The sequence below is a fragment of the Anguilla anguilla genome, chromosome 14 (assembly GCF_013347855.1).
Source record: "Anguilla anguilla isolate fAngAng1 chromosome 14, fAngAng1.pri, whole genome shotgun sequence".
NCBI classification, from domain to species: Eukaryota; Metazoa; Chordata; class Actinopteri; order Anguilliformes; family Anguillidae; genus Anguilla; species Anguilla anguilla.
The window spans coordinates 933,855-955,576 of NC_049214.1; the positions used below are offsets into that span (position 1 = coordinate 933,855).

At 51.4% G+C, this 21,722-nt stretch overlaps 1 protein-coding gene across 3 annotated transcripts in view; it reads right to left on the bottom strand.

Moving 5' to 3' along the window:
• nnt (nicotinamide nucleotide transhydrogenase) overlaps nucleotides 1-21,722 on the bottom strand; it is a 41,600-nt gene that overhangs the window by 3,884 nt on the left and 15,994 nt on the right. For all 3 annotated transcript variants that reach the window (XM_035389998.1, XM_035390000.1, XM_035389999.1), the window contains exons 11-20: nucleotides 19,324-19,485; nucleotides 16,756-16,866; nucleotides 15,009-15,154; nucleotides 14,093-14,288; nucleotides 12,857-13,090; nucleotides 12,026-12,186; nucleotides 9,433-9,612; nucleotides 8,448-8,607; nucleotides 6,753-6,834; nucleotides 1,952-2,070 (exon numbers count right to left, since the gene is read on the bottom strand). In XM_035389998.1, coding sequence (XP_035245889.1) covers nucleotides 1,952-2,070; nucleotides 6,753-6,834; nucleotides 8,448-8,607; nucleotides 9,433-9,612; nucleotides 12,026-12,186; nucleotides 12,857-13,090; nucleotides 14,093-14,288; nucleotides 15,009-15,154; nucleotides 16,756-16,866; nucleotides 19,324-19,485 — 1,551 coding nt within the window. The remainder of the gene's footprint in view (nucleotides 1-1,951; nucleotides 2,071-6,752; nucleotides 6,835-8,447; nucleotides 8,608-9,432; nucleotides 9,613-12,025; nucleotides 12,187-12,856; nucleotides 13,091-14,092; nucleotides 14,289-15,008; nucleotides 15,155-16,755; nucleotides 16,867-19,323; nucleotides 19,486-21,722) is intronic.

Here is a 21,722-nt window from a genome sequence, read left to right on the forward strand (position 1 = left end):
TTCTACAAGTCTTATTTTTCTTTGATGGAATGATTGGATCTTATACTTGTTTGTCACAAAAAAACATTCATGAAATTTGGTTTTGTAATATATTTATTGTGAGTTCTCTGAAAACAAAAATATACAAACAGGTTCAGAAATAAACATACAGCAACTTAAATTATCTATTTTGATGATGTAGAAAGTTGTGACAATCAAATTTCCTTTGTGGCATGGCCCCTTAACTCCTTGTGAGTGATCATGATTGACTACAGCTGATGACTTCTCTGAGGCAATTTAAAAAGCGCTCGTTAGTCACAACCAGCCTGCACTGCAATGGGAAGGTCAAAAGAGCTCAGCATGGATCTGAAAAAGCATATCATTGACTTGAACAAGTCAGGAAAGTCACTCGGAGCCATTGCAAAGCTGTTACAGGTACCAAGATCTACTGTGCAAACCATTATTTCTAAGTTTAAAGTGCATGGTGTGGTTGTGTCACTGCCACGAACAGGAAGAAAACGCAAGCTCTCCCCTGCTGCTGAGAGAAAATTGGTCAGGCTGGTCAAGATGCAACCAAGAATCACCAAGAAGCAGATCTGCAATGAATTGCATGCTGATGGAATACAGATATCAAAGTCCACAGTCAAACGTGTTTTACATCGCCATGGTCTGAGAGGCTGCTGTGCAAGAAGGAAGCCCTTGCTCCAGAACCGGCACCTTAAGGCTCGACTCAAGTTTACAAATGACCACATGGACAAAAATACAACCTTCTGGGGGAAGGTCCTGTGGTCAGATGAGACAAAAATGGAGTTATTTGGCCACAATGACCAGAGATATGTTTGGAGGGAACAAGGTGAGGCCTTCAACCCCAAGAACACCATCCCTACCGTCAAGCACAGGGGTGGTAGTATTATGCTCTGGGGATGTTTTGCTGCCAGTGGAACTGGTGCATTACAAAAAATAGACGGAATCATGAAAAAGGAGGATTACCTCAAAATCCTTGAGGACAACCTGAAACCATCTGCTAGAAAGTTGGGTCTTGGACGCAGCTGGGTCTTCCAACAAGACAATGACCCCAAACACACCTCAAAAGTGGTGAAGGAATGGCTAAACCAGGCTAGAATTAAGGTTTTAGAATGGCCTTCACAGAGTCCCGACCTCAACCCCATCGAGAACATGTGGACACTGCTGAAGAGACAAGTCCGTATCAGGAAGCCAACAAATTTAGTCGAACTGTACCAATTTTGTCAAGAGGAGTGGTCCAAGATTCAACCACAAGCTTGCCAGAAACTTGTGGATGGCTACCAAAAGCGTCTACTTGAGGTTAAGATGGCTAAAGGTCATGCGACCAAATATTAGAAGCGCTGTATGTTTAGTTCTGAACCTGTTTGTATATTTTTGTTTCAGAAAACTCACAATAAATATATTACAAAACCAAATTTCATGAATGTTTTTTTTTGTGACAAACAAGTTTAAGCTCCAATCATTCCATCACAGAAAAATAAGACTTGTAGAAATAATTGGAACCTCAAAACTGCCATGAAGTAAATTTGCTTTGCAGGTGTATGGAAACTTTCGACCTCAACTGTATATATATATATATATAAACAAAAAATGTGGTCCATTACATCATATTCATTTAACATTGTGTAAGATCGGTGAAGCACAAATGTAGGAAACTTTCCCCAACATAGAACCATGATACAATATATAATACATACAATGACCAAATATTACCAATCCCATAATGATTACTGCCTAATAACGAAGATTCAGAGGAAGTGACAGTGGTTCAGAGATTCAGAGGAAGAGACAGTGCTTCAGAGATTCGGAGGAAGTGACAGTGTTTCAGAGATTCAGAGGAAGTGACAGTGGTTCAGAGATTCAAAGGAAGTGAAAGTGCTTCAGAGGAAGTGAAAGTGACTCAGAGATTTGGGGGAGACGTGGATTGTTCAGTGCAGGCGAGTCGTACCAGCGAAGTCCTCGTTAATCTCCTCCATCTCCAGGACGATGTCGTAGGGCACGCCCGCCTCTGCCAGCAGCACGTTCAGCTGCCCCGGCATGCGCCCGGCGACCGGGTGGATTCCGAACCTGGAGACGGACAGCCAGAGGGTCATGTGACCACATACACTAAACAGCTCTGGAGCGCCTGGACTAAATCACGGAATAAAACAGGAATCAGACACCCTTCACACACACACGTGTTCCACACGCCTCCTACAGGCTGGTCCATGATTCCAGTGCTGAGTGACGCGCGAACTCCCGAACAGCTGCTGAGCCCTCCAAACGCACATCACTGTCACTGAGCATGAACACACCCGAGCTTAGCATCAGCCTGCCCCACTCAACACAGCAAACCAGCAGCAGACCACAACCAGACCCTACAAAACCAACACGACCACAACCAGACTGTAACGTAACCAACACGACCACAACTAGACTGTAACACAACCAACATGACCACATCCAGACCCTACAAAACCACAACCAGACCACAACCAGACCCTACAAAACCAACACGACCACAACCAGACTGTAACATAACCAACACGACCACAACCAGACTGTAACACAACCAACATGACCACATCCAGACCCTACAAAACCACAACCAGACCACAAACAGACCCTACAAAACCAACACGACCACAACCAGACCCTACAAAACCACAACCAGACCCTACAAAACCAACACGACCACAACCAGACTGTAACAAAACCAACACGACCACAACCAGACCCTACAAAACCACAACCAGACCCACCAAACCAACACGACCACAACCAGACTGTAACATAACCAACACGACCACAACCAGACTGTAACACAACCAACACGACCACAACCAGACCCTACAAAACCAACAGGACCACAACCAGACCCTACAAAACCAACAGGACCACAACCAGACCCTACAAAACCAACACGACCACAACCAGACTGTAACATAACCAACACGACTACAACCAGACTGTAACACAACCAACATGACCACAACCAGACCCTACAAAACCAACAGGACCACAACCAGACCCTACAAAACCAACATGACCACAACCAGACCCTACAAAACCAACAGGACCACAACCAGACCCTACAAAACCAACAGGACCACAACCAGACCCTACAAAACCAACAGGACCACAACCAGACCCTACAAAACCAACAGGACCACAACCAGACCCTACAAAACCAACAGGACCACAACCAGACTGTAACATAACCAACACGACCACAACCAGACCCTACAAAACCAACAGGACCACAACCAGACCCTACAAAACCAACATGACCACATCCAGACCCTACAAAACCACAACCAGACCACAAACAGACTGTAACATAACCAACACGACCACAATCAGACTGTAACATAACCAACACGACCACAACCAGACTGTAACATAACTAACACGACCACAACCAGACCCTACAAAACCACAACCAGACCACAACCAGACCCTACAAAACCAACAGGACCACAACCAGACCCTACAAAACCAACACGACCACAACCAGACTGTAACATAACCAACACGACTATAATCAGACTATAACACAATCACCTGGACCACAACCGGACTGTAACATTCCCAACAGCCTCAAAAGAATTTACTGCACTTACACGCACAGCCGAGTGGTCTCACTCTCCCAGTACAATGGACAGCAGTGTAGTATAACGGGTAAGGAGCAGGCCTGGTAACCTAACGGCTGTGTTCATTGGGGCTGGGGTTCGATTCCCAGGGAAGACACTGCCTGGGAATCGAATGGGATTCATTATTTAGGTGAATCTACTGGCCATTCAAAGGACTGGTGTGGGAGTGTGTACCGTTGTGTGCGCGCGTGTGTGTGTGTGGGAGTGTGTACCGTTGTGTGTGTGTATAGGTGCGAATGCGTGTGAGCGTGTGTGTGGGTGTGTATCGTTGCCGGACACATCATGGACTGTTCTCACAGCCGCTGAGAACCCCAGGAAAGGGGAGTCCGGTCTGGTTTTGGTTGAGTGGACTGACATCATTTCCTTTCCGGTTGCCCACCGCTGAGGAACAGCTGCATTGTGGGATACGAAGAGGCCCCAGGCCACAGGCGGGGTCAGAGACCCCCAATCAGGACATCTGCTGATCCCCAAGCCTGAGAAACAGCCCTCAGTCTGCTAACACTCAGAGAGCCTCCTCCCCTCTCTCTCTCTAACACACACACACACACACTCTCTCGAACACACACACACACACACTCTCTCTCAAACACACACACACACACCTATACACATAAACACACACACACACCTATACACATAAACACACACACACATCTATATACACATACACACACACTCATGCACACACCCACACACACAAACACACACACACACACACACTCTCACACCTATTCACACACACACACACACACTTTCACAGCTGATAGCAAGTCCATTAGCCTTACAGTCCTGAACACTGAACTTCACTGAACTTCAGTGGCATTGAAAATGCCAATGACCAGGATGCACATAGAAATAAAATCTGGAAAAGATGCAATATTTCTATATTTTCATATTTCCAAAGTATTTCTGAAGATTACAGTATAAATGTTAATATTTGAGTGTCAAAGTGTAAAAAATGCCTTTGTCTTGCAAATGACAATAGTGACAAAAAAAATCTAAAGAATAGTATTAAATATGACCACAGACTTTAAAACTGCAAACAACACATGGATTATAGACACCACATGTATTTTTGTCATTTTCAGTGGCTGAGCAGAACTGACCTGCGATATGTTGACAGATGTGGTTGATGTTTATGCACAATACGGTTTCTCAACATTACCAAACTGGACCAGAGGAAGACCACAGGGGTTCGAGTTAATTACGGACGGCAAGAGCCCGATCGATATCTTAATGCAGCGACGGGTTGCCTTTCAAAGCCACTTAGCAGAGACGACCCCCCCCCCCATCCATCCCCCCGGTGGGTGGGTGGGAGGGGGGATGCCAGCTAATCTGGCCACCCACCTCCCCCTCTAATCAGCAGCGAATGCTGTAATTGGTGGCAGCTGCCAGGAGGCCAGATCAAAGGAGGGGGAGCAAATTACAGCAGGACCTCGCCTGAACATTTCCATCGGCACGGCAACACAACTGCGAGGGGGGGGGGGGGGGGGGGCACACAGAGGTAAGGAGGGAATGATGGCGAGGGCAAGAGAAAGAGAAGAAAGGAGGGATAGAAAACAAGAGAAGGACGGATAGAGAACAAGAGAAAGAGAGAAAATGATGGGGAGGCAAGAGAAAGAGAAGGAAGGAGAGATAGAGAGAGAGAGACAAAGAAGGACGGATAGAGAGAAGGAAAGTGTGTTTGAGAGAGAGAGAGGAACCTGGCAGTAGAGGACCCTTGTCTATGACACAGGGTCTGAATGCAACTCTTAAGGACACAGGAGATGGAACAGAGTGGTCTAACAGGAAGCATGCTCCTTATCCAATCCTGAATCAGCTTATAAACATGTGACTAGCTGCTGACCAATGAACGGTTTCTCTGTTTAGGCTCTGTATACAGTGTACTGTTTTTATTTCTGTCACAGGTCTCCACTGGCCAACAGAGCAGTTTGTAGGTCTCATGCAGGTCAGGTTAGGTATACTCCTGCCACTGCCCATGACCAAGGCCCTGGCCTCAGAGCTGGAGTTGGTCCCCAGGCGCTGCACTGAGGCTGCCCACTGCTCCTAAGTGGCTAGGATGGGTCAAATGTAGAGGACAAACTACTCCATGTGGTCAATAAAGCACAACTTGAACATAAACTTAAACTGTCTGAGCTCTTCACTGGCCAATAGAACAGTTTCTCTAAGCTCTTCACTAGCCAACAAAACAGTTTCTCTCTTAGCTCTTCACTAGCCAACAAAACAGTTTCTCCCTTAGCTCTTCACTGGCCAACAGAGCAGTTTCTCTCTGTTTGAGCTCTTCATAGGCCGATAGAACAGTTTCTCTCTGTTTGAGCTCTTCATAGGCCGATAGAACAGTTTCTCTCTGTCTGAGCTCTTCACTGGCCAATAGAACAGTTTCTCTCTGTTTGAGCTCTTCACTGGCCGATAGAACAGTTTCTCTCTGTCTGAGCTCTTCACTGGCCGATAGAACAGTTTCTCTATGCTCTGTGCAGGGCAGTGTTGGCCGCCCTCAGTTCTCCGCTGCTCACACAGGTACGCTGGACAGGTAAGAACAGAGCCGATCAGACAGAGAGCAGCAGCTCCACACTCAAGCTGCTCTGAACTGGGGGAGTCCTCCACACAGGCTGCACGGGGGCAGGGCCACTGAAGGGGACAGGTACAGGTCTGACTGCCCGTACGAATTACACTTCACTTTCAGGTTACCGATGACGATGCACTGCACCGACACAGGGATTAGTCAGGTTCTGAGACACACAGTAACCTATCACAGGCCTTCAGGACCGGCTGGCTGTTAACCAGAACTAGATGGGGGTGAAGAGCCCATTTTTGGAGGGAGAGCCTGAACAGCGTGAAATGATCCACATGTGGCTGAAATGCATTGAAACGTTACACTAATCCAGAATACGTACAGTTATCCTCAGTGGTCAGACAGTTTAAACATTACACTAATCCAGCATGCGTACGCTTATCCTCAGTGGTCAGACAGTTTAAACGTTACACTAATCCAGCATACGTACGCTTATCCTCAGTGGTCAGACAGTTTAAACGTTACGCTGATCCTCAGAGGTCAGACAGTTTAAAAGTTACACTGATCCTCAGCGTACGTTCAGAAGACCCATCCTGCGACCTTACCGGACTTTCTTGCCCTGTTCCGCCAGTATCTTCACCAGCTCAGCGATGGGGTACTGGGCCTTGGCAGCGCAAAGACCGTAACCTGGGGAACGAGAGACACCTTCAGTGATGGACAGCGAGGAATTACATCATCAAAAAGTTTATTAAAAAAATAAAATAACCCAAAGTCCCACTAAAAAGAAGGAAACATGGGAACATTGCGTCTTTTTTCTTTCTTTCTTTGCACAGAATGCAATTTCTAGCCGATAAGGTGGGAGTCTATGCAGCAGCACACGCAATCGCACGCACACACACACGCACGCACACACATGCACACACACATGCACACACACATGCACGCACGCACGCACGCGCACACACCCACACACGCACGCGCGCACGCACGCGCACACGCACACACGCACGCACACGCAATCGCACGCACACACGCACACGCACATGCACATGCACACACGCACACACGCGCACACGCGCACACGCACATGCACACAGAGGAACGAGGGAACAAAGGCTGATTCCACATTAAGGGCTTCATTCCAGACATTTCAGAAAGAATCATTCTAATACACATTCTGAAGATCCCTTGGATTCTACCCTCCCAGTGAAGAATGAAGGCCTCATGCAGACTCTGTGTGTTTAGCATTAAACCACCGAAAGAATGACCCGCTCTTCCCTTTAAAAGAATGCCTGAATAAACCTTTCCAATATTACAGAAATAACCAATAAGTTCCACTTTCTGGACAGGATTGCACTGCCAGGGAGAATGTGACTACGGGCTTTGGCACTGTGGAAGTGAAACGCAAATAGATAGCGACATAGCTCAGAAGGTAAGAGCGTTTGTCTGGCAGTCGGAGGGTTGCCGGTTCGATCCCCCTGCCCTGGGCGTGTCGAAGCGTCCCTGAGCAAGACACCTAACCCCTAATTGCTCCCAACGAGCTGATTGGTACCTTGCATGACAGCCTTTCACCGTTGGTGTGTGAGTGTGTGTGTGTGAATGGGTGAATGAGAGGCATCAATTGTAAAGCGCTTTGGATAAAAGCGCTATATAAATGCAGTCCATTTACCATTTACCACTTACCATTTTAGACAGTTCAAATAAACAGAATCACTGACCTATGGCGATGAGAGGTATGAATGCTGAACTACGGACACAACTAGCCACCGTGATTTTTACACACGAACACACTGGTGGAGATCAAAAAACGCGTTTCTGATAACCTTACAAACTAGCCTCAGCCCCCTCGCTACCACTTCAACTCTGGAAATGAAACGGTCGATGGATCATATAGGTGCAATAAACAAACACCCATAAAAAAACAAACGTCTCAGAAACCGAATTTGAGAAAATCTTTCAGTCTGTTTAGAGCAGCAGAGTCCAGTGTAATGTTTAGGATATTACCTGGGGTGATGTTGTGAAGTTTAGAGTTTTACCTCATGTGATGATGTAATGTGTTGGGGTTTTACCTGGGGTGATGATGTAATGGTATAGGGCTTTACCTGGGGTGATGATGTAATGGTTTGGGGTTTTACCTGTGGTGATGATGTAATGGTTTGGGGTTTTACCTGTGGTGATAGTGTAATGGTATAGGGCTTTACCTGGGGTGATGATGTAATGGTTTGGGGTTTTACCTGGGGTGATGATGTAATGGTTTGGGGTTTTACCTGTGGTGATAATGTAATGGTATAGGGCTTTACCTGGAGTGATGATGATGTTGCTGGCGTCCCTGATCATTTCCACAGTCTGGTCCACGTTGACCTCTGTGTGGGTGCCGGTGATCTCCATGGGTTTGCCTGTCCCCGTGGAGGACGTCCCGTAGCCCCCCAGGATCACGTTGGCCAGAGACCGGTTCATGGCCTGAGGGGGGCAAGCGGATCACAGAGTAAGTCCAACACCCGCGGGGGGGGGGGGGGGGGGGGGGGGGGGTTTCCACATGCGCTCAGCTCACTGAAGAGCTATCAGCTCCAAACTCTGATCTCCTTTCCAAAGTATATTTTCTACGACTTCAGTATTGCTGCCAGAACCTCAGTGTCTAAATGGTAAATCAACAGTAAGAGTGCCTCCTAGTGGTCAAAGATAAAAAAGCATGCAAGATTTCAGACACCAGGTTTACATTTCTGCCACACTGTGAAATATGCTGCAAAGGGATTGACTCACTGGACCGAGAAACTACATACAGCTGAAGGACAGTTTTTAAAAAGTGGAAAATAAAATGTCATGTCAAACAAAATCCTGAAAATCAATCAAGATTTAAACTTCACTGTAAATTTGGAATCCTGGGAAACAGGGTGGTTTGTGATCTCTGGCCAAACATGGCAGAATTTTCTGAGGGGGACAGGGAATAAACGTGTGGCGATATACACATCAGCGTCCTGTACGTGAGCGTATATAACACAGGTAAGTGCGTAAGTGTAAGTGTGCAAGCGGATGTGCGTGTGTGCATGTGTGTTTGTGCGTGTGTGTGTGTGTGTGTGATTGTGATACGCTCTGCATCAAGTCTTTTGATTCTGTCCGAGACATTTAAGGTGTGAAATTCAGAATTCAGAAATAAGGTCTGGATTTCCTGCCTAGGCAGGAGACCTCCTTGTAGCCTCAGTCACAACAGCGGTTACAGTCGTGATCGCGGTCACAGTCACGGTAGCGATCGCGGTGGTGGGCGCGGTCGAGGTGGCGGATGCTCACCACACACATGATGTAGGACAGGATGGCGCCGGACGAGCCAATCAGAGCCCCCACGATGGTCAGCAGGTTGTTGTTGAGCAGGAAGCCCTCGGCACATAGAGCCCAGCCCGAGTAGCTGTTCAGCACCGTGATCACCACCGGCATGTCTGCACCCCCGATCGCCGCGGTGAGGGTCAGACCCTGCGGGGGGGGGGGGGAGGGGGGGGGGGAGAGGGACGGGGGGGGGGGGGGGGGATGGAGAGGGGGGGGGGGAGAGGGACGGGGGGGGGGGGGGAGAGGGACGGGGGGGGGGGGGGAGGGGGACAGAAAGAGAGGGAGAGGGACGGGGGGGAGAGAGAGAGAGGGAGAGGGAGAGGGACAGAGAAAGGAGGGGAGAGGGACAGAGAGAGGGGGAGACAGCGAGGGAGAGGGGAAAACCATAGTGTATTAGCGGGAGAGGTGGGGGCTGTGGGGGTCTTTGGAAGGGGCTGTGGAAAACTGAATTGCAGATATCGTTACAGGCATCAAGCGTACCGGAGCTCAGCAGCTCAACTGCGACGTGTTGACAACTGGCCTCAGATTCCCGTTAATCCCTCCCAGAAGCCCACACTTCCTGCTCCAACGCGTCACCCTGAGCAACGTAGTGACAGGATTACATCTCCCAAAAACACACGAAACGTGCCCAAAACCACAACGCCAGCTCACTGAAGCCACTAATCTCCACCCGACAGGGGTCTGTGAAGAGGTTTCAAAACCGCAGAACAACATGCACTGCATCACGTTAAAAACGAGGAATCCGATCTGCAGAAAGAGAACCGGGCGTCTCGTATCCAGACTCAGTTCCTGTGCGGCTCTGTTTAACGCTCGGCGTGTTTGTCAGAGCCGGGTATTCCTTTCGCTCGGCTCTGATGTGACGCGAGGCTCAGACTCCAGGATCACGTCCCCACAATCGCACTCCGCTGGCGACGGGGGGAGGGAGAAATCCGGCTCCTCCAGATTACGCACCGAGGCGCCTGATCAAAGGAGCGGGGCTTCAGCGGTATCGGATCGCCCGTTAGAGGCCGCGGGCGGAGCTCAGCTTCCAGCGGAGACGGATAACGGCGTCAGCGTCTGCCCCCGCACAAACCGCTCACCCGCGGCACGCCGCCAGCACATCGGCAATAACCGCCAAAATAAAAATATAACGGGCCGTGTCCTCTGCTCTACCGCACGCGTGCGCTCCTGGCCTGCTCGTCTGGAGACTACCGCACAGCGAAACGTGTCCTCTGCTCTACCGCACGCGTGCGCTCCTGGCCTGCTCGTCTGGAGACGACCGCACAGCAAAACGTGTCCTCTGCTTTACCGCACGCGTGCACTCCTGGCCTGCTCATCTGGAGACGACCGCACAGCGAAACGTGTCCTCTGCTCTACCGCACGCGAAACGTGTCCTCTGCTCTACCGCACGCGTGCGCTCCTGACGCACAGCGAAACGTGTCCTCTGCTCTACCGCACGCGTGCGCTCCTGGCCTGCTCGTCTGGAGACGACCGCACAGCAAAACACAAACGGACAAACGGACGCAGAAAACCGCAACACCCACGAGCCAGCGGGAGAGCGGGAGGGAACTTCCTGTATGTTCATCACCTCCCCAGTCTGATACAGTAATTTACGCCATCATACACACCAGCTGCATGCACAGTCTGTAAGCTACATTCACCACATCATCAGCATGTCACCAACAAGCCACAGAGGCCCATCAATAAGTGTAATGTTGACCTAACCAAACAGAAATCAGTACTGCAATTAAAGAATGTTCCAGAATAGCCCATCTTTACACTGATATACAGCTTTTTCCAAAAGGCTCATTCCACCACCAGGTGGCGGAACAGACAGGAGACGTGACCTGGAAGTGCCGTTACACAGGGGGGAGGAGCCAGATGCCCACAGGTAGCACAACAAGCGGTCTGGTAGGTGTGTAGGCTGAGACCTCTGCAATGAGGGAGCAGCAGCAGTCCAGACAGGATCAGTGCTGGATTAAGAGGTTCAGCAGGTGGGGAGGAGATCACTGGATGCAGAACATGTTCATATCCCAGTGCCCCACGAATTAATGTGGGGGGCAGGCTTGGTGTTGGGGCCCATGGAGGCTGGGGGCGGGGCACAGAGAGGCAGGGGGCGGGGCACAGAGAGGCTGGGGGTGGGGCACAGGGCGGCTGGGGGTGGGGCACTGGGCGGCAGGGGGCGGGGCACCGGGCGGCAGGGGCGGAGCACAGGCAGGCTGGGGGCGGGGCACTGTGAGGCAGGGAGCGGGGCACAGGGAGGCTGGGGGCGGGGCACCGTGAGGCAGGGAGCGGGGCACTGGGCGGCAGGGGGCGGGCGGCAGGGGGCGGAGCACAGGCAGGCTGGGGGCGGGGCACCGTGAGGCAGGGGGCAGGGCACAGGCAGGTTGGGGGCGGGGCACAGGGAGGCCGGGGGCGGAGCACATGGAGGCTGGGGGCGGAGCACAGGCAGGTTGGGGGCGGGGCACAGGGAGGCCGGGGGCAGGGCACCGGGCGGCAGGGGGCGGGACACAGGGAGGCTGGGGGCGGGGCACAGGCAGGCTGAGGGCGGGGCACAGGCAGGCTGGGGGCGGGTTCTCACCATGACAGCAGAGAGGGCGGAGACGGAGCCCAGGCAGGTTATCCCCGTGGTGTAACTGGGGTCCAGCATGTAGGGGATCATCCCCCCCACACTGGCAGCCATTAGAGTGGCATTCAGGGCGTGGCGACCGGGCAGCATGAGAGGGGCGGAGCTCAGCATACCTGCGGGGGGGGGGGGGGGGGGGGGGGAGAGCCTTTCAATGAAATTCAAAATATATCCATGAATTAATTTTTCTAATTCAGCCAACTTGAATTTGACTGCCTCGCAAGGCTGAATGAAAAGTATATACCGTACAGATGTAGTTACAGCCCGGTATCGTAACCGTTCAGTGACACACTTTCTATTTGCTAAAATACGGTACGCACAAAGGGAGGTTTTCAAAATGACTTCTTTAAAAAAAAAAAACCCACTTCAACAGAAATGCTAATGTTTGGGTGCCTTCCAAGCCTCAAAATAACAAAACAAAATAAAGAATCTAAAAAAGGAAAGCAGCGCTAATCTGTTAAAGCAGGCTTCTCGGCGAGGGAGGGGTAATCTGCTCCAGCTTCCGGGAGTGGAGAATGACGGGGGGGCCGGGGGCCTAATGAGGGCCTAATTCACTCCGGTTCCGCCTGGCCAGACTTTAAACACACGGCATGCGTGTGCGGCAGGACCGGGACAGGCTGGGGGAACACGACCGATGGCTCCTTATTCTTAGCACTAAAAGTTCGGTCTCACAACCCTTACCTTCAGGAAAATAATTTGGGGATATGACCACGAACAACACTGTTATAACTCTGCCATTTACTCAACCCCCCCCAGCCCCCCGAACCACCCCCTCGCCCCGCTCACCCTGCAGTTTCCCGTACGCCACCAGCGAGCCGCTGAAGGTGACGCCCCCGATGTAGGTGCCCAGGTAGGCCACGATCTTGGTGAGGTTGGCGGCGGGGTCGGTGGCGAAGTGGGGGTACTCCACCATGTACTCGGCCACGCAGGTGAGCACGGCGGCCAGCCCCACCAGGCTGTGGAACGCCGCCACCAGCTGGGGCAGGTCCGTGATCTGGATCCGCTTGGCGATGGTCAGACCTGGGGGGGGAGGGGGGAGAGGAGAGCATCTGGAACCGGGACGGCCAGACCGGACCGGACCGCCCGCACCGGGCCGCCCGCTCGCGCTGCACACAGCCAGCGATTCCAGGAACCATTTGCAATGCAGATTGGGCCGTCTGGACCCGCAGGCCTGTGGGTCACTCTGACTCATCCTGGATGACCGTTAGCCTCCACGGCTCAACTGCAGCCGTCTGTTTGTTCCAGTCAGGCGAAGAACAAACCCTGCAGGTGCTAGTACCACACACACTCAGGAGGTCCTGTCCTCTCACACACACACTTACTCACACACACACTCACACACTCACACTCACACACACACAGACACACACACACACACACACACTCACACTCACACACACACAGACACACACACACACACACACACTCAGGAGGTCCTGTCCTCTCGCTCTCTCTCACACACACATACACACACACACACACTCACACTCTCACACACACTCACACATACACACACACACACACTCAGGAGGTCCTGTCCTCTCACTCTCACACACACACTTACTCACACACACACACACTCAGGAGGTCCTGTCCTCTCACTCTCACACACACACACACACACACACACACACTCACTCAGGAGGTCCTGTCCTCTCACTCTCACACACACACTTACTCACACACACACACACTCAGGAGGTCCTGTCCTCTCACTCTCACACACACACACACACACACACACACTCAGGAGGTCCTGTCCTCTCACTCTCACACACACACACACACTCAGGAGGTCCTGTCCTCTCACTCTCACACACACACACACACACACACACACACTCAGGAGGTCCTGTCCTCTCACTCTCACACACACACTTGCTCACACACACACACACTCAGGAGATCCTGTCCTCTCACTCTCACACACACACACACATACACTTAGGAGGTCCTGTCCTCTCGCTCTCTCTCACACACACACACACACACACTCACACGCACACACACACACACACTCACCAGCAGTGCCTCCCACAGCCATGGCAGCGCTCATCTGGGCCAGCAGTTCGGGGGAGGGCTTCAGGGCCCCCAGGGTGGCAGCGATGCCCCCCGACACCCCGATCATGCCCAGAGCGTTCCCCAGCCGCGCCGTCGACTGGGTGGAAAGACCCGCCAGCGCGCCCACACAGCACAGCCCAGAGCCCAGATACATCATCTACAGAGAGAGAGAGAAAGAGAGATACATCATCTACAGAGAGAGAGAGAGACATACATCATCTACAGAGAGAGAGAGATACATCATCTACACAGAGAGAGAGAGAGATACATCATCTACACAGAGAGAGAGAGAGAGATACATCATCTACAGAGAGAGAGAGAGAGAGAGAGAGAGAGATACATCATCTACAGAGAGAGAGAGAGACATACATCATCTACAGAGAGAGAGAGAGAGAGACATACATCATCTACAGAGAGAGAGAGACATACATCATCTACAGAGAGAGAGAGAGACATACATCATCTACAGAGAGAGAGAGAGACATACATCATCTACAGAGAGGGAGAGATACACCATCTACAAATAGAGATATACACCATCTACATAGAGAGAGAGAGAGATACATCATCTACGGAGAGATAGAGAGATACATCATCTACAGAGAGAGAGGGAGATATACATCATCTACAGAGAGAGAGATACACAATCGAGAGGGAGATATACATCATCTACAAATAGAGATATACACCATCTACATAGAGAGGGAGAGAGAGAGAGATACATCATCTACGGAGAGATAGAGAGATACATCATCTACATCGAGATAGAGAGATACATCATCTACAGAGAGAGGGAGATACATCATCTACAGAGAGAGAGAGGGAGATATATATCATCTACAGTGTGTATCTACTGCACAGGTGTGCTTCTGCTCACCTGTTCGATGTTGTATCCGCTGTTCAGGGCAGCAGCGTAGCCCCCTACGAACACGCCGGTCGGCAGCAGGTACAGGTAGTTGTACTCTGGGGGGTCGGTGGGGCGCTTGAACATGTCCAGCATCTTCTTCGTGACCAGAAACCCACCTGAGGACAGAGAGACAGACCCACCCCCACCCCGGTCAGCCGGGTTCGGAGGGTCCAGCGTGGGCTTCCAGAACAGGACCAGGTACCGTCACCAGCTCCACCGCCATCACCAGCACTCCCAGAGTGCTACCATGCACCGAACGATCATCCACACCCCCTCCAACAGGACAGGGGAGCCGGACCGCACCTCTGCCCAAACGTTACACACTGTTACTCTTCCAGTCTGTATGAAGTGGCCGGGGCGGCAGCGTAGTATAACTGGTAAGGAGCTAGTCTGGTACCCTGAAGGTCACAGGCTCGATTCCCAGGTAGGGAATCCCTTCGAGCTGCCGTTGTCCCCTTGACCAAAGTACTTAACCTGCACTGCCTCAGTACATGTCCAGCGGCATAAATAAATGCAGTGTAAATGCTGTGTAAAACGTTTTGTAAGTCATTCTGGATAAGAGCGTCTGTAATGTCATGTAATGTAATTTAGAAAGCTGTCTAACCTTCCCTGCGTCAGAGAGACCAGGAGGGCCTGTCACCCCATCACCACAAAGATCTCGGGTATATTAACTGCAGTGAGGGCTGTGTCAGTAATTGGGGTTTACAGCACTTATCTGAGAGGCAAAAGATACTCAGTTATTTAGACAAGTTTGTCAGTAAAGCCCATAATTCAGTCACACAGAGAAATGCTTCCAGTGCAGAAGATCCGAGATTGAATTTCTACAGAAGCATTCCATCAGCGTACAGACGAACCATGCATGCAAAAACAAAACAGAACAACAGGAATAAATGCCCCCGTGGAAAAATTCTCCTGCTAATAGAACTCAAATACAATAACCAGACAGAATGCTTCAGACCAAAGCAGCTTACCGTCTCACATTCCAAAATTCCATAAAAACCGATGGGACTCCGTTAGAATAACTCCAAGCTAACTCCGGTACATTTCCTGTCATTTTAGACCCGCACTTTGATCATTAAAACTGGCCAATAATAAAGGCCCGATTTCAGACAGATGGAAGAGCGCAAGTCAATATTTCTCTGAATCAGGAATGCGAAGGTATTTTAGGAGAACGTCAGGAATTTAGCCCATTTCTCGCCATAAAAAATACCTCCTGGAAACAAAGTCTTTGTACACGCAGCCAAACAGGAGGAGACAGCAATCCGTCAATTCCTTCAAGAATCAAGAACGCCATGAATTCTGGGATTTAAATGTTTTTACTGAAATGGAACTGAAAAGGCCACTTCTTTTCTTTTTAAGAACTTGTGACAAAAATGATAAGAGCAGTGCTGGAGAACAGAGGGAGGAACGAGTGCGTTATTACTGGTGGAGGTTTACGGGCCGTGGGTTCGGACCCAAAGCCACAAAAATCAAAACATCGGCTTTTAAAACACAAGCAAACGCTAAAATGACCAGGAACGGCAAGAAACGGCCCTTGTTGTCATGACAACAAAACGGTAATAAGAGAAATCTGAGAAAAGGCCTCGTGTTTTAGTTTCCTCCGAGCTCAAATGACTTTAACTTTCCTTGTTGCGCTTGATGACGTGTATGTGACCAAACATTTACAGCCAAACAGCTGTGCCCCCCCGGCATTTCCGTGACGATTCGGAGCCCCCACCTGCGATGTTGACGGAGGAGATGAAAGCAGCCAGCACTGCCAGGGTCTCAGCGGTGCAGCTGGGGGCGTACCCACCCCCCATGAGAGAGAGGCCCCCCACAGCGGTCAGACCTGGAAAACAGACAGAACAGCACACCTCATCATCATCATCATCATCATCACTATCATCACCATCATCCTCATTATCACCACAATCATCATCACCAGCATCATCCTCATCATCATCATCATCACCATCATCACCACCATCCTCATCATCATCACCACTATCATCACCATCATCACCACCATCCTCATTATCACCACAATCATCATCATCACTATCATCACCATCATCATCATCCTCATTATCACCACAATCATCACCACCATCATCACCGCCACCATCATCATTCTCATCACTATCATCACCATCACCATCATCACCACCATCCTCATTATCACCACAATCATCATCATCACTATCATCACCATCATCATCACCACAATCATCATCACCACCATCACCACCATCATCACCACCATCATCACCGCCACCATCATCATTCTCATCACTATCATCACCATCACCACCATCATCATCATCCTCATCCTCACCACAATCATCATCACCATCATCATCATCCTCATCCTCATTATCACCACCATCATCATCACCATCCTCATTATCACCACAATCATCATCACCACCATCACCATCACCACAATCATCATCACCACCATCACCACCACCACCATCATCACCGCCACCATCATCATTCTCATCATCATCATCACCACATCCTTATCATCACCATCCTCATCATCATCACCACCATCACCATCATCATCCTCATCATCATCACTACCACCACCATCATCACTATCATCACCATCATCACCATCATCACCATCGTCATCCTCATGCATAAACTATGAAACAGAATTGAGGGTTAAGCCCATTGTGTGTGTGCGTGTTTATTTCATTGTTTATTTTGCAGTCAGTCCCAAAGCAGATGCAACAGGGCAGGAAAACCGCTTCCTGAGTGAACACCTCTCTGAGGAACTCTGCTGAACACCTGCGCTCCCCGTGGAAACGGTCACGCTCAGGGGCACGGAGACGCACCGTCCCGACACCTTCACGCCAGACAGGAAGGCCCCAGAGCACCATGGGAACTGCGATAACGGCTCGTTTTCCAGCGCTAATCGCTAACAAATGTGACCGGTGGGCCTGAAACGTGGGGGGGGGGGGAGGAGGGGGGGATTTGGGGGGAATTTCCTTCGCCATTCAGCCAGCGAGGCGTTCTGAGGCAGCGGCACACTTCCGGTCTCCGTGGCTTCCCGCGAGCGACGGATGGCCAGCCGCACACCGCGAGCACAGAGAAGCACGCACTCACACGCACACGCACAGACACGCACACTCACATGCACACGCACAGACACGCACACTCACAGAGAAGCACACACACTCACACACACACGCAAGCGCACAGAGGAGCACGCACTCACACGCACACGCAATCACACAGACACGCAGACCGGTCAGCGACACCGCCGTGGAACAGGATCTGAGGAGAGGGGCGCGATGCGGAGCGTGGGGGGGCCGTGTGGGGGTTGGGGGGGGGCGAGACAATCACTGAAGTATTTCCCCTGTCCCTGACGCTCAGGCCTCTTTGAAGATCCGGTTACAGAGCAGAGCGCGTCAGAGCCAGGAAGAGACGAGCCGCGAGGACCACAGAACCGCACAGAACCGCACGGAACCGCACAGCACCGCTCAGAACCGCACAGAACCGCTCGGAACCGCACAGAACCGCTCAGAACCGCTCAGAACCGCACGGAACCGCACGGAACCGCACGGAACCGCACGGAACCGCACAGAACCGCACAGAACACGTGAGAGAGTGTGTGTGCGTGTGTGTGTGTGAGAGAGAGCCTGCGTGTGTGTGCATGTGTATGAGCCTGCCTGCGTGTGTGTGTGCGTGCGTGTGTATGAGCCTGCCTGCGAGTGTGTGCGCGTGTGTATGAGCCTGCCTGCGTGTGTGTGTGTGCGTGTGTATGAGCCTGCCTGCGTGCGTGTGTGTGTGTGTGCGTGTGTAGGAGCCTGCCTGCGTGCGTGTGTGTGTGTGTGTGCGTGTGTATGAGCCTGCCTGCGTGCGTGTGTGTGCATGTGTATGAGCCTGCCTGCGTGTGTGTGTGTGTGTGCATGTGTATGAGCCTGCCTGCGAGTGTGTGTGCGTGCGTGTGTATGAGCCTGCCTGCGAGTGTGTGCGCGTGTGTATGAGCCTGCCTGCGTGTGTGTGTGTGCGTGTGTATGAGCCTGCCTGCGTGCGTGCGTGTGTGTGTGTGTGCGTGTGTAGGAGCCTGCCTGCGTGCGTGTGTGTGTGTGTGCGTATGAGCGTGCGTGTGTGTGTGTGTGTGCGTGTGTATGAGCCTGCCTGCGTGTGTGTGTGTGTGCATGTGTATGAGCCTGCCTGCGTGCGTGTGTGTGTGCGTGTGTATGAGCCTGCCTGCGTGCGTGTGTGTGTGTGTGCATGTGTATGAGCCTGCCTGCGTGTGTGCGTGCGTGCGCGCGCATGTGTGTACACTCACCTGAGATGGCGTTGGTGACGGACATGAGGGGGGAGTGCAGGGCTGGAGTGACGCCCCACACTGTGTGGTATCCCACAATCCCCGCCAGCCCAAACGTGGTCACTATCTGCGTGAAGGCCGCGTTGGGAGCGACGATCCCCAAACTCATCAGGGTCCCCAGTCCTGGGACAGAGCACAGAACACAGAGCGTTAGCATCCTGGGACAGAGCACAGAACACAGAGCGTTAGCATCCTGGGACAGAACACAGAGCGTTAGCGTCCTGGGACAGAACACAGAACACAGAGCGTTAGCATCCTGGGACAGAACACAGAGCGTTAGCGTCCTGGGACAGAACACAGACACACAGAGCGTTAGCATCCTGGGACAGAGCACAGAACACTGAGCGTTAGCATCCTGGGACAGAGCACAGAACACAGAGTGTTAGCATCCTGGGACAGAACACAGAGCGTTAGCGTCCTGGGACAGAACACAGAACACAGAGCGTTAGCATCCTGGGACAGAACACAGAGCGTTAGCGTCCTGGGACAGAGCACAGCCAGTCAGATCTCCAGAGATCTTAATATACACTTGAGAAAGTTCCGGCTCTCCAGTAAGACCAGTTCACCCTCACATCAGACTGGATCATCCTCTCATCAGCTACAGGACTGAGCTTCAGTGAGCTGAAGACCAGCAGTGTGCAAATCTCTCTTTCAGAGACATGATGCCATGGAAACACTAGGCCTACCCCCTCCCCACCATACTAGAAAACACAAAAAATCCAAATTATAAAACTGAATCTACAGTCCTGCTGTCCAAGAGAACCATCTAGGGGACTGTGCAGGGAGAAAAACAACAACAACAAAACACAGTGGGGGAGGGGGTGCTTTTAACAGCCCACACCTCATTATTCCCCATTTCCTGGCATCCAGGGAGAGACTGGGGGGGGCATGGGGGGGGCTCCCTTCATAAACAAAGTTTCCCAGATCCAAAGGCTTTGGGTTCACTGCTTTAACATCTCCATCTTTGTTGGTTGCGCACCTTTTTTTGCAAAACAAAGAAATGCTGAAGGGCTAAACGCAGAGGAGGATGGATTTCCATGTTTATTTATGAGGGGGGTGTTTATTTGTGTCTGAGTGGGACCCTATTCCTGCCCGCTGGTAAGAGTCGGGGGGGGGGCGGGGGGGGGGGACACAGGCTTTGATCTAGAGCCAGCGCTCACTTCCCATCCCCCTACACCGACTCTCAGCCGTCTCCAACCAATAGGACTAATCTGTGTTTATTTGTGTTTGTTTGTGTTTATTTGTGCTCACGTTGGGCTGAAGGTCTAAATGCAGAACAGGCGCTCCCCCCCCCCACTCACAGAAGGTTCAAAACCCACCTTTCTAACCGACGCCTTGGCGGTTTAAGTTAGGCAGCTACAGAAGGAGGGAAGCGGACAGGTCTGATGTTGTGATTTGAAAGGTAGCAGAACGCTAACGACGTGCGTTAAACTCAGCCTGGTTTGTGTGCGATCACCGCAGGGGGCTTCAGACCACCCCGAGGATCCAGACACACGGCCGGATTCACACAGAGACCCAGCACTGTCACCGGTCTGGAGCTCATCCCGCTCGCGACCGCACACTTCCGGTCTGGTCTCTGCCCTCATACCGATCTGTGCACAGCGGGGGCTGGATGTTTGAGGAAAGGAAGGCCCACACACACGTGTCATAAACAAGGACACGTGGCTCTGCTTAGCTACCTATTCTTCAGGTTTAATTCTCCATTAAGCTAAATTTAGCCTGGCATAACCAGTCTTATTACTGAAACATCCACAGAGCAACACCAGGGAAGACTCAGCAACTGGCTTGCTCTCCTCCAGTGCAGAGGCCAGTGATTGGCTCACACCAACACCCCTCCAGTATGCAGGCCAGTGATTGGCTCACACTGAAACACCTCTGGCATAGGGGCCAGTGACTGGCTCACATTCCCACCCGTCTAGTATAGGGGCCAGTGATTGACTCATACTCACAACCCTCCAGTATAGGGGCCAGTGATTGACTCATACTCATACCCCTCCAGTATAGGGGCCAGTGATTGGCTCACACTGAAACACCCCTCCAGTATAGGGGCCAGTGATTGACTCATACTCATACCCCTCCAGTATAGGGGCCAGTGATTGACTCATACTCACACCCCTCCAGTATAGGGGCCAGTGATTGACTCATACTCACACCCCTCCAGTATAGGGGCCAGTGATTGGCTCACACTGAAACACCCCTCCAGTATAGGGGCCAGTGATTGACTCATACTCACACCCCTCCAGTATAGGGGCCAGTGATTGACTCATACTCACACCCCTCCAGTATAGGGGCCAGTGATTGGCTCACACTGAAACACCCCTCCAGTATAGGGGCCAGTGATTGACTCATACTCACACCCC